The 21582-nt window shown below is 38.2% G+C and overlaps 1 protein-coding gene across 7 annotated transcripts in view; it reads right to left on the reverse strand.

The window, feature by feature from the left end:
* NLGN1 (neuroligin 1) overlaps positions 1-21582 on the reverse strand; it is a 1307981-nt gene that overhangs the window by 783591 nt on the left and 502808 nt on the right. For 6 of the 7 annotated variants that reach the window (XM_077290514.1, XM_077290511.1, XM_077290510.1 and 3 more), the window contains one exon: positions 8517-9315. In XM_077290514.1, coding sequence (XP_077146629.1) covers positions 8517-9009 — 493 coding nt within the window. In that variant the 5' untranslated portion in view covers positions 9010-9315. Of the gene's footprint in view, positions 1-8066; positions 8127-8516; positions 9316-21582 lie in introns of all 7 variants that reach the window. The other variant, XM_077290508.1, reaches the window with a different exon arrangement.

Genomic DNA, 21582 nt, shown 5'->3' on the forward strand with positions numbered 1-21582 from the left:
TAATGATGAATAGCAATAAAAGTTTGTTCAGGGTACGGAGGAGTCATGCATCTTTATTTACGCCTCTGAACCTAAGTCAGTGTAATAGGTTGTGCTGCTAATTACATATGCCTGATGTGCTGCATAATAAGAAGCGCTGCGGCACTGCACACCAACAAATGACATGTAAATTACTGCAGCCTTGTCTAAGACTACAGAGCACTTTGCAGAATTGCCCACTGTACCCCCATTTACAATCATGACACATTGGCACAACTGTCTACTATATTATGGAGAGTCTTGTGAGCTAAGATGACCTAAAATGCGTTGGCTGTGCTAAGAATTTCCCTCGTAACATAAATACAGGCATTTAAATAAGTCACCGGGAAACTAAAAACATGGCAAAAAAATGCAATCTAACAATAAACCTTGTTCTGTGATAATGCATAGACATGTTCTAATTAGTGTGCCATAATTAAGTGGCTTTTAAATTATTGGTAGGTAAATGTAAGGTATGGTAATGATAGTTTAATAAATTCCAGAACATTAAAGGTCTTTTAATCACTTAATATAAATTGTACCAGTGTTCTAAGACAAAATAATGAATAAATAGACACTACTTATCTCTTCTGTCCCCTAAGTGTTCTCATCCATCTTAGCCATAATGTGCTGTATTACTGACATCATGTCTCCCAACACTGAGCGGAGGTGATTCCAGCACTACGGCACGTACGGCTTTAGATAGCTGTAAATATTTTGCCGTTAAATAGCCTCTTTAAAGGGGTTGTTCACTACTTGGGCAGCCACTTCATGATTGCTAATATTCCTAGGCATAGAATAAAGCCAGCCTATACTCACCATTGGTGCCAGCACTGTTCCTGCGATGTAGGTTACTGGTATCCTGGGGCTTAGGTGACATTGTTATGCTAGGTGAACCCTGCAGCCCATCAGCTACTGCTTCACTCTTACTACCTTTGCTTATAATTGACCTTTTGAAGGAACCAAGAGAGCAGCAACAGCTCTCACTTCTTCCAGTTGTCAGTTCTGTCCAAAGGAGGTGAGAGTAAAGTTGATGCTGATTGACTGCAGGGTTCACCTAGCATAACAATGTCACATAAGCCCCGGGATACTGGGCACCTACTTCGCAGGACAAGTGCTGGCACCAGAGGTCATTATACGCTTTTTTCTATGGGAATGTTGTAAATGAGAAAGGATTTGATCAATTAGTGGACAACCCTTTTACAGCAACCTTTCACTAAGATGTCACTTTTATAAAATGCCAGGGACTGAGCAGCTTTATTCAGATCCACATAATATAAGTAGTAATGGTGTCGGACATCTTCATAATTCCAGATTACTTTGGTATTGTTCATTTTTGGTTATAAAAATGCTATGAAGACAATATTAGTCACTAATGCCATTTATGCTACAGTTTCAGCTGGTTTATTAGGTATATTATTGCTGAAGCTGATCTTTTGTTAAAAAAAAACCTCATGTCCTTCACATGTCAAGTCTTAAATATTCCACATAGCCTGGAGGAGAAATCTAGCAATCTGCATCTATCTTTAGAATGACAATTCAATAGCTTAGAAGGAATAGCATCTCATTGTACCTCATGAGATTTCATTTATTACAAGCTGTGTGGCTCATGTGGCTTTTCTGATGGATCCCAATGTGCATATTTCAAGTGCATGAGAGTATTGATCCTATTGTCTGATTGCGAGAGCTGCTCAGATAAGCCGAGGCACATGCCTGGGATAACAGCCAAATGCCTGAATATTTTATGTACCTGATATACATGGCTAAATTCTTACTCAGGCGAGACCTTGGGGTAGGCAACCATAATGTATGAGTGTCATTGCTGCACTGTTACTTACAGGGGTTTCTCACTAAATACATTTAAAACTTAAATCCAAAAATAAATGTATGACCATAGGGAGACCCCAACAGTTTATGAAAAGGGAGTTCTAGTATCATGTGTAAACAAAGCAGTGAGTGCTGCTGCATTCAGAGTCTATGGGTTTGTCGAAGAAAGCTTGCTTGACTATCCTTGGCCGTCCCATAGACATTGAATGGAGCATAGGCTGGATGGGATTGAAAAGGATAGCCAAACCCTGCTCCATTCGCACATTGCTTTATGGGACCTCAGTTGTCCCAGAAATTGGCCCAAGCACCCTTCCCATTCATTTATCGGCTATCCTGTGGATAGAAAAGAAATGTCATTAGCGGTAAAACCCTGTTAAAGACCTTCTGCAGCTATAAACTCCTTCAGACATGTCACGGACAAACTATGCCAGGGCATGGGGTATATGTTCCTTAGACATGATGCTTTAAATGGAGTCTGTCTGCACAAAATGAATGTTCAATCCAAGAAAATGGCTAAACACATCTAAGTGCACCAGCCACTTCCATCTATCTCCATCCCCATCTTTCTTCATTGACAGTTCAGGCTTTACAGGTGCCAGGGAAAGGCAATGATAAATGAAAAAGTATAAATAAGTAGGTGGAAAGGTGAACTGAGCTGTTTGGCCATGTCAAGGGTTCACTGAGAACCTGTGCTTGGTTTGAAGTCATTTTGAGCAGACAGACTCAAATGAAACTCGAAGAACAGATTCTAGATGTGTCCTATACCCTTGTATTAGACAACATAATTATGATAAATATCTCGCAGCGCCATAATTGACCCATCAGTGTTCACTAGATACATCTAACACAATTATACAAAGCACCAGCTACTCGATATGCCAATTACAATGCCAGTATATCATTTTATTCATAAGATGAATTTGATGCCACGTTAATTAGTGGTGACACAAATCATTTCAAATACGTCCAAACAAAATAAAAATTAAAACACATTTCTTTTTAATATATCGTGAAACTAGTGAACCATGTATTTCTCTGCTTATAGATCTAAATGAGGACACATTACTTGTGGTTCACGTTCATTCATCCAGCAATTAATCTGCCATTGTTTGTGCCTAGTAATTACTTACAGGCTGACACTCATGGCAGGCCCATTAATAAAGGTTTTGAGTGAAATGTTTTTAGCCTTTTTAAGTTAGGTAAAAATTGATTAAAACTTCTATTTTTTGGGAAGGCCCTATTGATATCCTATCATCATTATGCTACGAGGTATACAGTTAATCCCTTATGGTGCAACTAGGCATACTTTATATTTTCGGGTTGGCATACAGATTATTAATTACCATGCATCTGCTAACAGATCCTTAATAAGCCGGACAGATGTTATACTAGAGTGATAAACAGTGGACATTATCTCCATATCACAGACTGTTTTCTAGAACATTCTGCATTAGATCTATAGATCAGTAGACACAAGAAGATATATCAAGAAGAAATACCAAATTCAGAGATTTTATGGATCTGCATTGAAATTTCTTGTAACTTGACATGGACAGTCTGCTGTAGACCTCTACTGTAACGTTGTGTATCTCCAGTTCTATATGCTCTTCCCATGATTTATTGCAATTCTTCCACTAAAGAATATGGTGTCTCATGGAAGCACAGAGTGCCCTTGGACCCATAACATACACCCATAAGGACTTCAATATGCCACAACTGTAAGGCTATGTTCATATGTTGCGTTTTTGCGGCTTTTTTCAGCAGCCAAAACCTGCTCTCTTGGCAGTAAAAATGCTCCATTCAAATCACCAGTCTTTCAGTTTTTTCGTAATGATTTTCAACCCTTTTTTTACCACATTACTGATGTGACATCTCTACAGCAGAAAACAGAAAGGATAATGCCAGCTCACCATTGAAGTTTATAGGCGTTCAACGTGTACGGAACCACGAGCCGACCACTCATGTGTAGCAATTGCAAAAAAAAGAAAAATCGTTCCTGCTTCTGGTAAAATTTTCAGAGTAATCTTTATTCCATCAAAAAACAATAAAAAAATGGTGGACAGGAACAAGGGCAAGCGACGCGTTTTGAACACGGTTGTTCTTTATCAAGCTTACCTTCCTTGTTAAGCTTGATAAAGAACAACTGTGTTTGAAACGCGATGCTTGCTCTTGTTCCCGTCCACCATTTTTACTCCGAAAATTTTACCAGAAGATGGAACATTTATTTTTTTTGCACTTCTTACAGCACATGTTTAATAAGCTTAGCTTTATTCACCAAAAACACACAGAATGCAACTAAGTGTTTTTACAGCATTTTTGGACTTTCATATTACTGTCTATGAGTTAAAGGGAAACTGTAAACATGAAAGGACAATCTAATATGAAAGCCAATGTTATAGAGCAGGGGGAACTGAGCAGATTGCTATATAGTTTTTTCATCATTTAATCTTTTGCTTTTCTGGGATCTTGGGTCCAGTGGGCAGTTCTGTCAGTGACTGACAGCTATCTCTGTATTCACACTTATACAAAGAAAGCTGTCAGTCACTAATGGGACATCCCACTGGACCCAAAATCCCAGAAAAGCAGAAGATTAAATGGATAAAACCCAGGTTATGCCAAATCCTTTCTCACAAAACTATATATCAGCCTACTCAGCTCCCACTGCTCTATAACATAGTGCCTGCAGATTTTACTGCATTTTCAAGGTGACATGCTGAAAAACGCTGAAAGAATTGCCATTCTACAGACTTCAAAAACAGTTTGATTTTTTCCAATTCAGTTAGGAAAATAAAACAAGCGTGTGCATGAGATTTTGGAAATTAAAAGCTTTTGCTGGAACTGTAAAAAGTAGCTTTTAAAAACACAGCAAAAAACTCAGCAAAAATGCAACGTGTTCATATCCTAAAGGTATGTGCACGTTAAGTATTTTCAGCAGAAATTTCTGCACAAATTCTGTGTCTCTTGGTAAGAAATATGTTCCTTAAAATACGTGCATTTTGACACTTTTTTATGCATTTTTCAGCTTTTTTGCATATATTTTTTATTGCGTTTTTTCCCTATTCATTTGAAAGAGTGAAAAAACGCTGATAGAACTGACATGACTTCAGGAATCCCATTTACTTTGCTAACCCTTCCGGTTTTGGGACAAAACTGAGAAGAAAAAATGTGACAAAACCTCATACAATACTTATGCATATACCCTTGTACTTGAAGATCCTGATTTATCAAAAGTTGCCAAAAATGTGATGTAAAATTGTATCACATGTCACAAATTTTGTGACTATTAGCCTTATTATGCCACCCTTAGCCAGCTTGGGAATATCATAGGTGGCCACTAAACTGTGTAGCTGAAGTCCACAATTGAAAATACAGTTAGGTCCATATATATTTGGACAGAGACAACATTTTTCTAATTTTGGTTATAGATATTACCACAATGAATTTTAAACAAAACAATTCAGACGCAGTTGAAGTTCAGACTTTCAGCTTTCATTTGAGGGTATCCACAATAAAATTGGATGAAGGGTTTAGGAGTTTCAGCTCCTTAACATGTGCGACCCTGTTTTTAAAGGGACCAAAAGTAATTGGACAATTGACTCCAAGGCTATTTCATGAACAGGTGTGGGCAATCCCTTCGTTATGTCATTCTCAATTAAGCAGATAAAAGGCCTGGAGTTGATTTGAGGTGTGGTTCCTGCATTTGGAAGGTTTTGCTGTGAAGTAAACATGCGGTCAAAGGAGCTCTCCATGCAAGTAAAACAAGCCATCCTTAAGCTGCGAAAATAGAAAAAAACAAGCCGAGAAATTGCTACAATATTAGGAGTGGCAAAATATACAGTTTGGTACATCCTGAGAAAGAAAGAAAGCACTGGTGAACTCACCAATGCAAAAAGACCTGGGCGCCCACGGAAGACACCAGTGGTGGATGATCGCAGAATAATCTCCATGGTGAAGAGAAACCCCTTCACAACAGCCAACCAAGTGAACAACACTCTCCAGGAGGTCGGCGTATCAATATCCAAATCTACCATAAAGAGAAGACTGCATGAAAGTAACTACAGAGGGTTCACTGCACGGTGCAAGCCACTCATAAGCATCAAGAATAAAAAGGCTAGACTGGACTTTGCTAAAAAACATCTAAAAAAGCCAGCACAGTTCTGGAAGAACATTCTTTGGACAGATGAAACCAAGATCAACCTCTACCAGAATGATGGAAAGAGAAAAGTATGGTGAAGGCGTGGTACAGCTCATGGTCCAAAGCATACTACATCATCTGTAAAACACGGCGGAGGCAGTGTGATGGCTTGGGCATGCATGGCTGCCAGTGGCACTGGGTCACTAGTGTTTATTGATGATGTGACACAGGACAGAAGCAGCCGAATGAATTCTGAGGTATTCAGAGCCATACTGTGTGCTCAGATCCAGCCAAATGCAGCCAAACTGGTTGGTCGTCGTTTCATACTACAGATGGACAATGACCCAAAACATAAAGCCAAAGCAACTCAGGAGTTTATTAAAGCAAAGAAGGGGAATATTCTTGAATGGCCAAGTCAGTCACCTGATCTGAACCCAATTGAGCATGCATTTCACTTGTTAAAGACTAAACTTCAGACAGAAAGGCCCACAAACAAACAGCAACTGAAAACCACCGCAGTGAAGGCCTGGCAGAGCATCAAAAAGGAGGAAACACAGCGTCTGGTGATGTCCATGAGTTCAAGACTTCAGGCAGTCATTGCCAGCCAAGGGTTTTCAACCAAGTACTAAAAATGAACATTTTATTTAAAATTATTGAATCTGTCCAATTACTTTTGGTCCTTTTAAAAACAGGGTGGCACATGTTAAGGAGCTGAAACTCTTAAACCCTTCATCCGATTTTAATGTGGATACCCTCAAATGAAAGCTGAAAGTCTAAACTTCAACTGCATCTGAATTGTTTTGTTTAAAATTCATTGTGGTATTGTCTATAACCGAAACTAGAAAAATTTTGTCTCTGTCCAAATATATATGGACCTAACTGTATATCACTGACCAGAGTAAATTAAATGGTTAAAACTTTAAATTTATTACAAATATTAAAAATATTCTATTATAACTATATCCAGAAAATCCAGAGAACTAATATTGCTAGGTACTAACAAATTATTTCCCAATTTTAGATTGGTACAAAAAATGTGTGACTTTTAAATATGCAAATTCTCCCTTAAGAAAGGAAGAGGACTAGACCTCTCGTGCCAGCTCCAGGAAGTAACAATCCTAAAAGTCAATATCGACCCTCTAACAAGCCTTACCATATGACTTAGGAAAAAGCCAATACAGAGTCCAAACCAAACTCTTTTTAAATGGTCAATATTGATTTTTAAGATCACTACTTCCATTAGGTGGCACTGGAGTTCTAGTCCTCTTTTACTCTGAACAGGCAATTTGCATATATAATTTCCCAGAAGAAAATTGTATGGCTTTTAAGCCTCCTTACACTGGCATACCATGCAGATCACTCTCCACAACGAGAATTGTGACTTTTCAAAAGCATTTCCTGGGGCAATTGCTTTAATGAATTAGGGCTTAAATATCTTTAGAAATCAAAGTGAACTACACATTTATCTAAGCTTTGAAAATAATAAACTGAATACATCACTTAAACCTATTAGATCACTACGGAAGCCTGAAATAGGTCACTTAAAAATTATATTTATGGATGTAAGCGTCTTGGTCTTATAAGTTTTAAATTCCCATAAAGTTTGGTTCACATAAGTGTATTTCTTGGTCTTTATATGGACTGAAATGTCCAAACTGATTATGGGTCTCCCGATCCAAATTAAGGCTTCATAGATATATATCAGATTGTAAGTTTGGATCAAGAGACCAATGGTCAATGCGGGCATTGCGGTCCATGTAAAGACCAAGAAATATACTTGTGTGAACCCAGCCTAACTGAGTGACATTGTGCACACAGCCCTTAATAAAACTAAAGTACTGGTGATATAATAAACGCTGAAGATCTTTCGTATGCCTTCATCTAAAAATTTCTACAAGAATGAGACTAGATTTCGCCAAATCCAAATGTGTTGACTATGATAGTATATTGTTATAAAGTCAGTACAGAGACCTAAGCTATTCCTCTACAACATATATCTATTATTTTAGATTCCTGACTCCTACTCTCCTTAGCATTTTCCATTTGCTTATTGCTGGCTTTTTTTCTCTGTAGCTGTAATACATACCTCCTTTTCTACATATTTTCTTGCCGGGTTTCCGGACACATTCCTTGGATATTCTTTTGACTGAAAAATGAATAAAAAACTAAAAAATAACATGGAGCTCCATGACAGAGAGTAGGAGCATGCAACACCGTTTACCTAGCTCTGCCTTTGGCTATGCTTCCAACGCTGTGGCGCCTGCACATGCAAATGGAGAATGTATCATCAATGGGCAGGTGGGGGCAAAGAAAGCCCTTCCATTGTAATACCCGTGCCTTAGGAGAACATGAGTGTAGGCATGAGTACAAAAACAGGATCACACACAAAAGAGCAGCATGCACATCAAAAGCCAGCATGCTAACAACTAACCGGGCATGCAACCTATATACAGGATTAATATGGTTAGAACCAAAGAAAGCAAAAAAATTCAAAGAAAATAAATCTCATTGGTTTTTGTTTCCGCATGTAACTCACCATCCTCAGTTGGAACATATATATTTAAGTACAAGCAGTCCTCATTCTGGTCTTGAACATAGGAAGAAACTACATCCAGGTTATTGGTGAACCAGACAGGAAGCATGACTTCAGGAAGCCTGCCTCCCACGATGTTTTGTGGACAAACCGGTGCAAATTGGGTGGCATTTTTTATATCTCCCCAAGTTGTTGGAGGCTCCGGTGGCTGGAAACGTCGTTCCCCTACTGGAGAAGCAGCATAAGGGACACCAAGGAACTGAATAACAGGCCCTAGTATTTCATTATTTAGTTCTTTCTTAATGCCTCGTACTTTGCCATAAGTTGTTGTAACCATGGGGTCCACATCATCCAGTTTTTGAGAGTGTACAGTTGTAACGTGAAGTAAAAATCCAAATACACATAAAGGAAACATGACATCCAATCCCATGGGTAGCAGACGCAACCTTGCTACTCTCCATAAACAGTTCAGTCGTTTGGACCTTGGAAATGCCATAGTCCCACATTAGTTGCAGAGGAAAGCAAAGTTATTTGTATCCACTAGTGTAAAACAGGGCAATCGAAGAAAATGTATCAGGTTTGTTAAATGTGATCCTGCCAGGAAAATCTCTGAAGGGTTTTCACGCAGTAAGAATCTTCCATTGATTTCGCACTCACTGGAGCAGCATCTTCACTAAGCACTATTTATCAGGCTACATTCTATTGACAACACTGTTTTCCATAGTAGCAATATCAGAGGAACTGCCATTTACTGCACATTGCCTTCTTATAAATCAAATCCAGTTAGCCGCAGGTCTATATCCTGGAGAAAATGAGAATAAGTCATTATTAGGGAAAAATATATAAGCCGGACAGTAATAATTACATGCTGTGTAAGCTACCGTGTATTGGTTAATATTTTCTCTTTTATAATTATAGCAAAGTAAGACAACTTTAATTAATTTCACGATAGACTGGATGGATATAATATCCTTTAGAATATAATAATAGAAAGCTTTTTTTACTTTTCTACATTAAGTTATAAAATGAATAACACTTTTTTGGGAAATATAAAAGAAACCAGATAGAAAGATGGCTAGATAAATAGAAACATAGATAGATAGAGATAGAAACATAGATAGATAGATAGATAGATAGATAGATAGATAGATAGATAAAATAGATAATTTGATAAAACACATTTATTTATTACCACAATATGTTTTTATGTCCACAAAAAAATAGCATCACCATAACATAATTTGAAATACAGAAATTATTATGGTTCATTATTTCAAAAAAATATGTTTAAATATATTACATACATAAAGTTTTTGTGTTTTTTTAATACAAATTCAGCTTGTCCTATGATTAACTTTTTGGTCGAATAGATCAAACATGTCCTCCTCATCATTTTTGAAAAGTCAAGGTTCTGGATCTCACAACAATTATGTGAAACTGTCCTGGTCCCTGGTTTTTTAGGAAGGCGGCCACTTACGTGACAATAACCACAAACTTCCCAAGGAAATATTGATGAGTTTCTAGTAGATCGCATTGAGATTGGACTGTCTTGATAGGAGCGAGCACACTTTTGTGCAAAAAACGTTTTTGAAAGGAACATAAAGTCTGTTGCTGTCATTTCCTCCCAACATAACAGATTAACAGATTTAAAGCACTGCACTTTGATACCATGTTACTCTACACCACTTATCCTTTTAACCCTTTAATGACAGCCAATACGTCTTATAACTGACCTGAGCTATAAGAGAATAGCCTCCCCATACAGGTGACAATCCAGCAGCTGTCGGCTGTACACTATAGCTGACAACTTGCTGTATCAGCCGCGATCAGTGTTGTCACCGTCCAAATCTGTTTAACCCCTTAGATGCTGCTATCAATAGTGACTACATCATATAAATGGTTAACAGAGTGTGAGGGCTTCCTCTTTATCCAAACTGGTGCCCTCAGATCATGATTGTGTGGTCCTGATGTTTGCCATGGCAATTTACAACCAAATAGTGGCCTTAGGGTACTGTCACACAGTGCAATTTTGATCGCTACGACGGTACGATTCGTGACGTTCTAGCGATATCGTTATGATATCGCAGTGTCTGACACGCAGCAGCGATCAGGGATCCTGCTGAGAATCGTACGTCGTAGCAGATCGTTTGGAACTTTCTTTCGTCGCTTGATCACCCGCTGACATCGCTGGATCGTTGTGTGTGACAGCGATCCAGCGATGTGTTCGCTTGTAACCAGGGTAAACATCGGGTAACTAAGCGCAGGGCCGCGCTTAGTAACCCGATGTTTACCCTGGTTACCAGCGTAAACGTTAAAAAAACAAACAGTACATACTTACATTCCGGTGTCTGTCCTCCGGCGTCTCAGCTTCTCTGCACTGTGTGAGCGCCTGCCAGCCGGAAAGCGAGCACAGCGGTGACGCGGTGACGTCACCGCTCTGCTTTCCGGCTATGGTGCTTACACAATGGAGAGAAGCTGAGACGCCGGGGACAGACACCGGAATGTAAGTATGTACTGTTTGTTTTTTTAACGTTTACGCTGGTAACCAGGGTAAACATCGGGTTACTAAGCGCGGCCCTGCGCTTAGTTACCCGATGTTTACCCTGGTTACCCGGGGACTTCGGCATCGCTCCAGCGCCGTGATTGCAAAGTGTGACCGCAGTCTACGACGCTGGAGCGATAATCATACGACGCTGCGACGTCACGGATCGTGCCGTCGTAGCGACGAAAATTGCACTGTGTGACAGTACCCTTAGAGTCTTCCAGCTCAGTTCAGAAGTTAGAGGCATTTAGGTGGTAAAAATACACATTTTCATTTCTGTCATGCCACTATGCATTAATTCCTGTAAAGCACCTGAAGGGTTAATAAACTACCTGACAGCAGTTTTCAATATGTCAGGGGGTGCTGTTTTTAAAATGGCATCATGTTTTTTGGGGTTTCCCAATATATGAGACCCCTAAAGTCACTTCAAACATGGATAAGTACCTAAAAAAAAATTTGTTGTAAATTTCCTTGAAAAAATGAAAAATTGCTGCTACATATTTAAACCGCCTAAAATGCTAACAAAATAAAAGAACATTTTACAAATGGTGATGATGTAAAGCCGGCATGTGGGAAATGTTATTTATTAATGTTTTGCTGTGGTATGACTATCTGGATTAAAGGGATAATCATTAAAATGTAGAAAATTGCTAATTTTTTAACATTTTTCTCAAATGTTTGATATTTTTTATAAATAAACACAAAACATATTGACCACTATCATAAAGTATAATGTGTCATGAAAAAACAATCTCAAAATCACTGGGATTTGTTGAAGCATTGCAGAGTTATTACCACATAAAGTGACACTGGTCAGATTTCAAAAATTTGGCTCCATCACTAAGGATGCAGCAAATTTACATTATTTGAATTTTCACTTTTTTTATTTACTTTTTCGACTTGCCACATTTCAATTTTTTTGTCTATGGCATAGACGTACGAGGGCTTGTTTTTGTGGAACGAGTTGTAGTTTTGAATGACTCAACTCATTTTACTATTTAAAATAAGGAAAAATGGCAAAAAAAAAATCCAATTGTGATAAAATGGTGAAAAAAATACAGTTGCTTTTAGGGATTTATTTTTAAAGCATTAAATTTCCAGTGATAATAAACTGACAATATGATTATTTAATGCTTACATTTCTTTATTTTTAGCTGAGCAAAAGAAGGATGAATGTCATTTTTAAAAAATGTTTCCGAAAAATATGTCTCCTATGACCCATAGCCACAGGCTGGACATCACAGGAGAACAGGAGGAACCACGTGACAGGCGTGGTCATAGAATCAGTGGGTTTCTTGCTATTACATCACCGATGACCAATGGGTAGCTGAACAAACTACCGACCGGGATTGTGGCACTTAAATGCCATTGTCGGTGATTGAAAGCAGCATGTAAGAAGATAACCGCAATATCAATAGTTTTGACAGTAGTTAAAGTTGTTAAAAAGAATCTGACCCCATGATTTTGCATCTAATCTATGGAAAGCCTGATAGGAGCAGATACACTGATTCAATATGTCACTTACTGGGCTGCTTTTAAAAAAAAATCACTATTCTATCAGCAGGAGATTATCATTTGAGGACTAGTAAATTTTCTGGCATGTAATCTTCAACATTCATGAACTTTGTATAGCTTGAGTCCCACCACTGATTGGCACCTTTCTGCCTATGCACAGTGTACACAGAAAGCTGCCAATCAGTGGGGTGGGTTATACAGAGCTCAGCATTTAAAGAACTGATAAATATGCAGCAGGTAAAACGGGGATTTAATCAAACCTGCAGCAAGCAGCCCATAAGTAACACATCATTGGAATCAGAGTCTCTGCTAATACATTATGCTGCTCTCAGATGGGATAGCAAAAACTTAGTGACAGATTCCCTTTAAAAGAAGATGTTGGCTATGTAATATAGCTGGGATCTGCCCAGGTTCTGAGCTCAAAAGTCTCTGACAGACTCCATGATGTAACAGTAGGCATTGGAGCATTGAGGGGTTAAATTTAACCTGATTTATAAAATAGGATCTTGTCTGATGGCACATTTTACTCATGGTAAATTGTGTTCTTTTACATATTTGATCATGTTTTGTCTACAGGGCAATGGTTAGTACTGCAGCTTTGCAGCGCTGGGGTCCAGGATTAAAACCCCACCAAGGACAACATCTGCAAGGAGTTTGTATGTTCTCCCTGTGTTTGTGTGGGTTTCCTCCGGGTTCTCCGGTTTCCTCCCACACTCCTAAGACATACTGATAGGGAATCTAGATTGTGAGCCCCAATGGGGACAGTGATGATAATGTATGTAAAGCGCTCTGGAATTAATGGCACTATATAAGTGAGTAAAACAAATAAAATGTGTTTCTGTTTGGCGCACTATCTAAAAAATGTAAAGGGAAGAAAAATTGCAATTTTCACACTGACTACAAGGTCTACTATGAGACTTCTTGTTTCTGTTCTTATAAGCCGCCACTATGAAATTATCACCAATAGATGGACTCGTAACATTCTCGTTTGTACATCAGCATTATCTGAGCACTGTGAAGAGAGGACGAGGAGGCGAACTCTATCATCACCCACGGTTAATGGAAGCACCTGTGCTACCTAACGTGTGTAGAGCTGTTACTTTTCATTGCTTTCCTGTCTGTGATGATAATGAGATTGTTGAAAAATCTTATGTAACAAACAAGGACAGTAAATCCTGTAGCCATTTATATATTTGCAACATTGCTGATGTTTTAAAATATAAACATATAGAGCCTTGAAAAAAAAACACATTTAACATAAAACCCCGATTTAAAGAATAGGCAAATTTCTGATGACGCATTCCCTTTAAACAGATATTAACTTGGGAATCAACAATATATAATTCTGGTGAGACTCCGATCTATTTGAGCACGAGTTGGCCTGGTCTTTGTGGAGGTCGTTTCTCTTGAGTTTCTTAATGCAATGACTGGGAGTCTACAACTATCATTATGTTTTCTCAATGCTTTTGTAGAAAAAACCCTCCTCTTAATTTTTTTTACATATTTTTCCATTTTCAATTACCTTTCTTAGCTAGTTTTCTTACAGTTTTTAACCATACATATTTATAGCATGTGTATGATTTTGAAGTACCTAGATTATTTATTTGAGGAATTTGTGAGCAGAAATCTTTCTACCGCAAACTCTCTGTAACATGAGGCCGTAGTATGTAATATTGCTAGAAATAAATCCACTACAAGGAAGCAAAATAAAATGCTGAGAGTCAATTATAATAATATATTATTCCCTACAGCATGGAAAATTTCAAGTAGATTCATGTGATATAATATGAACACCGCAAGCAATATCTACAGTTGGCATACCTGCCGTGAATTCATAATTGTAATAACATGAACAAAAGAATATGGGGAGAAAGCGTTAAGGGTTTCTTCAAATGATTCAAGCTGCAATCACAATTAAAGCACGAATTCCAATTATAGGCAGTAAGATGATATTTACAAAAATGGTATGTAAAAATACTGCACATGAGCATGTTCAGAACTATCTTTATACTTGGAGACTGGACATTATTGAACTATTCCATATATAGAGAGAGAGAGGCTATTCTGGATAATATAGAGAAATAAACTCAAAATCATGTTCATAGCAAATGTTGAATTGTCAAAGAAAAAAAATATATGCACACATATACCTATATATATATATATATATATATCTATATATATATATATACACTCACCGGCCACTTTATTAGGTACACCATGCTAGTAACGGGTTGGACCCCCTTTTGCCTTCAGAACTGCCTCAATTCTTTGTGGCATAGATTCAACAAGGTGCTGGAAGCATTCCTCAGAGATTTTGGTCCATATTGACATGATGGCATCACACAGTTGCCGCAGATTTGTCGGCTGCACATCCCAAAGATGCTCCATACAAGGCAGGATGGATCCATGCTTTCATGTTGTTTACGCCAAATTCTGACCCTACCATCCGAATGTCGCAGCAGAAATCGAGACTCATCAGACCAAGCAACGTTTTTCCAATCTTCTATTGTCCAATTTCGATGAGCTTGTACAAATTGTAGCCTCAGTTTCCTGTTCTTAGCTGAAAGGAGTGGTACCCGGTGTGGTCTTCTGCTGCTGTAGCCCATCTGCCTCAAAGTTCGACGCACTGTGTGTTCAGAGATACTCTTAGGCCTACCTTGGTTGTAACGGGTGGCGATTTGAGTCACTGTTGCCTTTCTATCAGCTCGAACCAGTCTGTCCATTCTCCTCTGACCTCTGGCATCAACAAGGCATTTCCGCCCACAGAACTGCCGCTCACTGGATTTTTTTTCTTTTTCGGACCATTCTCTGTAAACCCTAGAGATGGTTGTGCGTGAAAATCCCAGTAGATCAGCAGTTTCTGAAATACTCAGACCAGCCCTTCTGGCACCAACAACCATGCCACGTTCAAAGGCACTCAAATCACCTTTCTTCCCCATACTGATGCTCGGTTTGAACTGCAGGAGATTGTCTTGACCATGTCTACATGCCTAAATGCACTGAGTTGCCGCCATGTGATTGGCTGATTAGAAATTAAGTGTTAACAAGAAGTTGGACAGGTGTACCTAATAAAGTGGCCGGTGAGTGTATATATATATATACTGTATATGTGTCTTTTTTCTTTGAAAATGTCAAAATTCATAATTACCTATAAACATGATTTTGAGTTTATTTCTCTATATTATCTAAACGGGACGGGCAATGCACTAAAGGAGATTATATGGTCGGCACTCGTGAATATTCCGGTGCCCAGAGGTAGGACTATTCCATGCAGTTAGAATAGAGTGTTGTGGTTCACTTCTTCTTAGTGCAATGTATTATAGTCCAGAACTGTATGTAGAATGATGGCAATTGATATTAGGATCAGTGAGTACTTGCTGACAGTCACTAATCTAGGCACTAAGCTGAATTCCCAAAACACAATGCTCTCCGCTATACTGCAGTCTGGGACAGTTGGTTCTGCCATACATGTGTATATATATATATATATATATATATATATATATACATATATATATATATATATATATATATATATATATACACTCACCGGCCACTTTATTAGGTACACCTGTCCAACTTCTTGTTAACACTTAATTTCTAATCAGCCAATCACATGGCGGCAACTCAGTGCATTTAGGCATGTAGACATGGTCAAGACAATCTCCTGCAGTTCAAACCGAGCATCAGTATGGGGAAGAAAGGTGATTTGAGTGCCTTTGAACGTGGCATGGTTGTTGGTGCCAGAAGGGCTGGTCTGAGTATTTCAGAAACTGCTGATCTACTGGGATTTTCACGCACAACCATCTCTAGGGTTTACAGAGAATGGTCCGAAAAAGAAAAAAAATCCAGTGAGCGGCAGTTCTGTGGGCGGAAATGCCTTGTTGATGCCAGAGGTCAGAGGAGAATGGGCAGACTGGTTCGAGCTGATAGAAAGGCAACAGTGACTCAAATCGCCACCCGTTACAACCAAGGTAGGCCTAAGAGCATCTCTGAACGCACAGTGCGTCGAACTTTGAGACAGATGGGCTACAGCAGCAGAAGACCACACCGGGTACCACTCCTTTCAGCTAAGAACAGGAAACTGAGGCTACAATTTGTACAAGCTCATCGAAATTGGACAGTAGAAGATTGGAAAAACGTTGCTTGGTCTGATGAGTCTCGATTTCTGCTGCGACATTCGGATGGTAGGGTCAGAATTTGGCGTAAACAACATGAAAGCATGGATCCATCCTGCCTTGTATGGAGCATCTTTGGGATGTGCAGCCGACAAATCTGCGGCAACTGTGTGATGCCATCATGTCAATATGGACCAAAATCTCTGAGGAATGCTTCCAGCACCTTGTTGAATCTATGCCACGAAGAATTGAGGCAGTTCTGAAGGCAAAAGGGGGTCCAACCCGTTACTAGCATGGTGTACCTAATAAAGTGGCCGGTGAGTGTATATATATATATATATATATATATATATATATATATATATATATCTTTATATAAACAAATATACATTCAACATTGGTTTTCTGACATATGTTCAATTTTGTTACTTTGATTGGTTTCCTGACAAATGTCCTCTAATATAAAGTTTCCTTTCACTGCCCTGGTTATAAAGCCATGCCAGCAGTTGAAGTTCCAATACATCAGAAAGATGATGGATGAGGCTCAAGAATAGGTTCTTCCACACCTAAAGAGGCAAACTAGATGAAAGTGAGAAAGATGTCACTTTTCCCACATAGGATTTATTAGCTTCCTATATTTACCTGATACATGTGGAAAAAATATAATAAGATATGCTTTAAAGAGGACCCTTCACAACTTTTGACCTTACAAAGGGTACATTCTTGTACAAGTCGTAGAAATGTAGATAATAAAGATTTTTTTTGTTTTTAATTTTTTCCACTCCTTTGTGGAGACACAGGTCGCAGAAACTGCCGATGCTTATTGTCTTACATTTTTAGTCATTTTACGGGGAGTCTCATTTCTTGTAGCTATGTGGTCATGTGAGAAATGAAAGGCCCACTTGAATTATAAAAAATGCAACACATTAGGAGCCAGTAATTTTAGCACCATGTATCTATACAACAGAGTGGAGAAAATAAAAAATGACAAAAGAAAAGTTTTATCTACATTCTGGCTACTATGTGCATGAATGTACAGATTATAAATTCAAAAGGTCAAAAGTTGTAAAAGGTTTTCTTTAAGATTAAGATTTTTTTTATCTTGAATTAAAAGGATTATCCACTACTCAAACAACCTCTTCTCAATCCCAATTGGTTCCTCAGTTCCTATCACTGGCTCTCCGGGAATCCTTGCAGCCAATCAACACTGGCTTCACTCTCCCTGCCTTCGGAATAATCACATATATCCGGAGCAAGTGAGAGATTGGCAGTTCTCACTTATTCCAGATGTATTTGATTCCTATGAAGGCAGGGGGAGTGAAGCCAGAGATGATGGACAGCAGGGATCATGTAACATAATTATGTCATGCAATCCCTGCTGTCATCCAGTGTTGACACAACTGGAACAGTGCTGGCTTCAAAAGTGAGTATAAGTGTTATTATTTTACAAGGGGGAAATATAGGGATTGAGAAGGGGTAGTCCGAGTAGTGGACAACCCCTTTAAGGAGTGTGTACTAATAAAACAAGACAATTTAGACTCACCCACACCACAAACCTTTCAATTATGTACTATGTTTATTCATTCTTTGGCCCTGAGTTATTTACTGTCAATTTATTGAAACATATTCTGCAATAACAGCTGATGAAATTTTACCAAATTCATGCTTGGCTTTGCTAGCACTGTCCAATTAAAAGGTCTTTCTTTGGTCATCCTTAAAACGAGAGCTCTTGTGCTTCAATAGATCCCTGTGTGTTATGCATTAGCCAAGTCCTCAAAGTATGTACCAGAATTAAATGATAATTGTTTGATCCATATAATTTTATCATTTAACATTAGAATGCAAAAAGTTGTAAACATAAAAAAAAAGCGTTTTTTTCATAAAATAATAGCATTTGGGCATATCTGGGCATTAAAATAAAATTATTTTATAAAGTATGGTAACAAATACTATTACAATTGTCTCTACTAAATTTGAATTCACACGCTGAATCGCCAATACAATTACAAAATGTAAAATGTTGGGATATTTCAGGATGCAAAATGACAGGTACTGGTGTTCAACCGGTTAATACAACGGCACAGTAAGTAATGCTTTGGAGAGGGGCGCAGTACCTGACCATTGTGCTTTATACAAAAGTGCTATAATAAAGATCAAAATGAGAAAATAATAGAAGGTGAGTGGGAATTGGTTTGGTTGGCCTTATAGGTACATAAAGCTATCCAACCAGAAAATTAGAGATAAAGGAAAGAGCCGAGGTTGTAAGGTTGTAGAGTTCCATAAAAACGTCAATGCCACAAAATAAACCTATAATGACAAGGGGTGTTGTCTGGTGGCAACAGGTAATTGAAAAAAAATTGTAAAATGTGTAAAATAATAGTTTGAGGCTCAGACTACAAGGAAAAGCAAAACATTACAGAATTTCTGTGACCAATTACATGCATTAAACGTAAACTGCTGTGTGGTTATGTCAGATATCAGTCAGGGAGGAGTCATTATACAAGCCCAGAGTATGTACAAATTGGCCATATTCCCTATATGGGGCAAAATGTCCCATCACATCATTAAAAACAATGTATTTGTCCTTAAAGCCCTTCATATACAGTTCACTATGTGCATACATAACTGTTCTCCTATCAGCCAGCAGTAATAAAGCATGCCATCTCATATATCTTAGTCTATAGAGCATATGTTACCAATTCTGGCTCTACATGTCAAATAATGAAATTGGCTTTCAAGCGTAGCAATCCTTTTAATTCGTATTTCATAAGTCAATAGTACACATGAAAATAAGCAACTTTGTAATTTTATCAGAGAAATCTGCTTCTTTATCTCCCAGGACTAGTGATGAGCGAGTGTACTCGGTGCTCGGGTTTTCCGAGCATGCTCGGGTGGTCTCCGAGTATTTTGGGCGTGCTCGTAGATTCTGTTAAAGTCATTGCAGCTGCATGATTTGTGGCTGCTAGACTGCCTGAATACATGTGGGGGTTGCCTGTTTGTTAGGGAATCCCCACATGTGTTCAGGCTGTCTAGCAGCCACAAATCATGCAGCTGCAGCGACTCAAACATAATCTCCAAGCATGCTTAGAAAGCCCACGTACCGAGTACACTCGCTAATCACTACCCAGGACTGATCAATAATCTTCAAAATTCTCAATTCTTGGGTCAAAATCTGTATTTAGTGAAGACAGATTATTACATCACTGAGAAAGGCAATGACATTGCTACTCATAAGATTCTATGTAAAGTGAGGCGATGAGGGAGGGAGAATGACGGAGTAACTACAAGCTCCTACCCCCCTGGTCTACATAGTATTTTATCACTAGCTGCTGTCTTCCTACCTCAACAATGAGAAAATCTGTCTTCACTGTATACAGATTTTAGCTGAGAATTGAAATTTTTGAAAATGATCAGTTCAGGAGGATAACATAGTGGATTTCCTAAAAAGATGATGGATAGTCATTAGGGTCAATCTGATAACCTATCCTAACCATATGTGATGAGTATCGCACTTCATTCATTAATTAGTAAGGTTACTATCTCAATTCTAGTATTTCTAGGCGCAAAACTGAAATTACACCAAATCAAAATGTGCCTAGCATATTCTCTCTATAATAAAGTATTATAACTTATATACTGAACTATAGAAAGATTAGAGTGTGTTTTTTATATGTTACGAGGTACTGTCTAAGTAAGATATTTTCGTCTGTTTCTGTTCTGTGACTCGAAATGAATCTATGTAATTTAGGAATAACCAAGGCAATCTTCAAGACTTGTCTTATTCATTGATTGAATGATTGACTAATTGATTAGTACATTGACTAAATTGCCAAAACTACCCATCAAGCACTGGAGTAACCTTGTCGACATGGCGACAAAAAAGAAAAATGCATGCTCTATAAAGTACAGGAATGGATATGTAGGCAATACGTCAAAACATTTTTTTTTTCTTATACTAGACAATGCTTCCTATGGCATGGATTGTTTTATTTTTAATATTTTTAATCACTATATTTCAAATATTGTAGCTACAGCATATCCTCTTACCAATAGGAAAAAATAAGATGTTGAACTAATTCTGGGATATTTCCAATTACTCCAACCAATGTATTGAATGTTGCAATGCTAACAATGACTTAGATGCGTTCATGCACTACAAGCAGTCACTTTGTTTCAGCCTGTCAGTGGAATAGCTGTCAGTGAACAGACAGTTACCCATATTGTTACACTGCTGCTCAACTTTTTTGATGCTTTTGCCATCGGCATATTCATTCACTGGTGGAATAATCGCGGAGAGAAATGTACGCTGATGCTGAACGCTGGTGGGGGATATTTTTTTTGAAATATTAAGGATTAATAAAAGGATTTTGGTTAAGTTCTTGATAATAGCGCACTCAACTTTATTTTGTGACAGTTGTACTTTTCACAGCACAGAAAAAGCATATTTTATATCTGAGTATTATCAAAACGTATGCATTACTTGTAGAATTGTTTTTCATATATGAAAAGTTAATTGTTAGTTTCTTCTAGCTTTATTTTTTTTGGCAGAGATATAGCCACTGATATTAGCTTAGCAGCTTTGTTCATTAGTTTAAAATCTAACTTATATCCATACTTTACAAAGGGAATCAGTCACCAAATATTTGCTACCCTATCTGTGAGCTGCATAATGTAAGAGCAGAGATCCTGAGTCTAGTGATATATCACTTATTGGGCTGCTTGCTGTAGTTTGATAAAATTACTATTCCACCTGCTTCTGATTACCCAGTTCTCTGGCTGCAGAGCTCTGTATAACCCCACCCCCACCACTGATTGGCAGCTTTCTGCCCTATGCACTGTGCACACAGGACACTGCCAATCAGATGTGGGGGCGTGGTTATACAGAGCTCGT

Source organism: Ranitomeya variabilis, chromosome 2 (genome assembly GCF_051348905.1).
Source record: "Ranitomeya variabilis isolate aRanVar5 chromosome 2, aRanVar5.hap1, whole genome shotgun sequence".
Lineage (NCBI taxonomy): Eukaryota > Metazoa > Chordata > Amphibia > Anura > Dendrobatidae > Ranitomeya > Ranitomeya variabilis.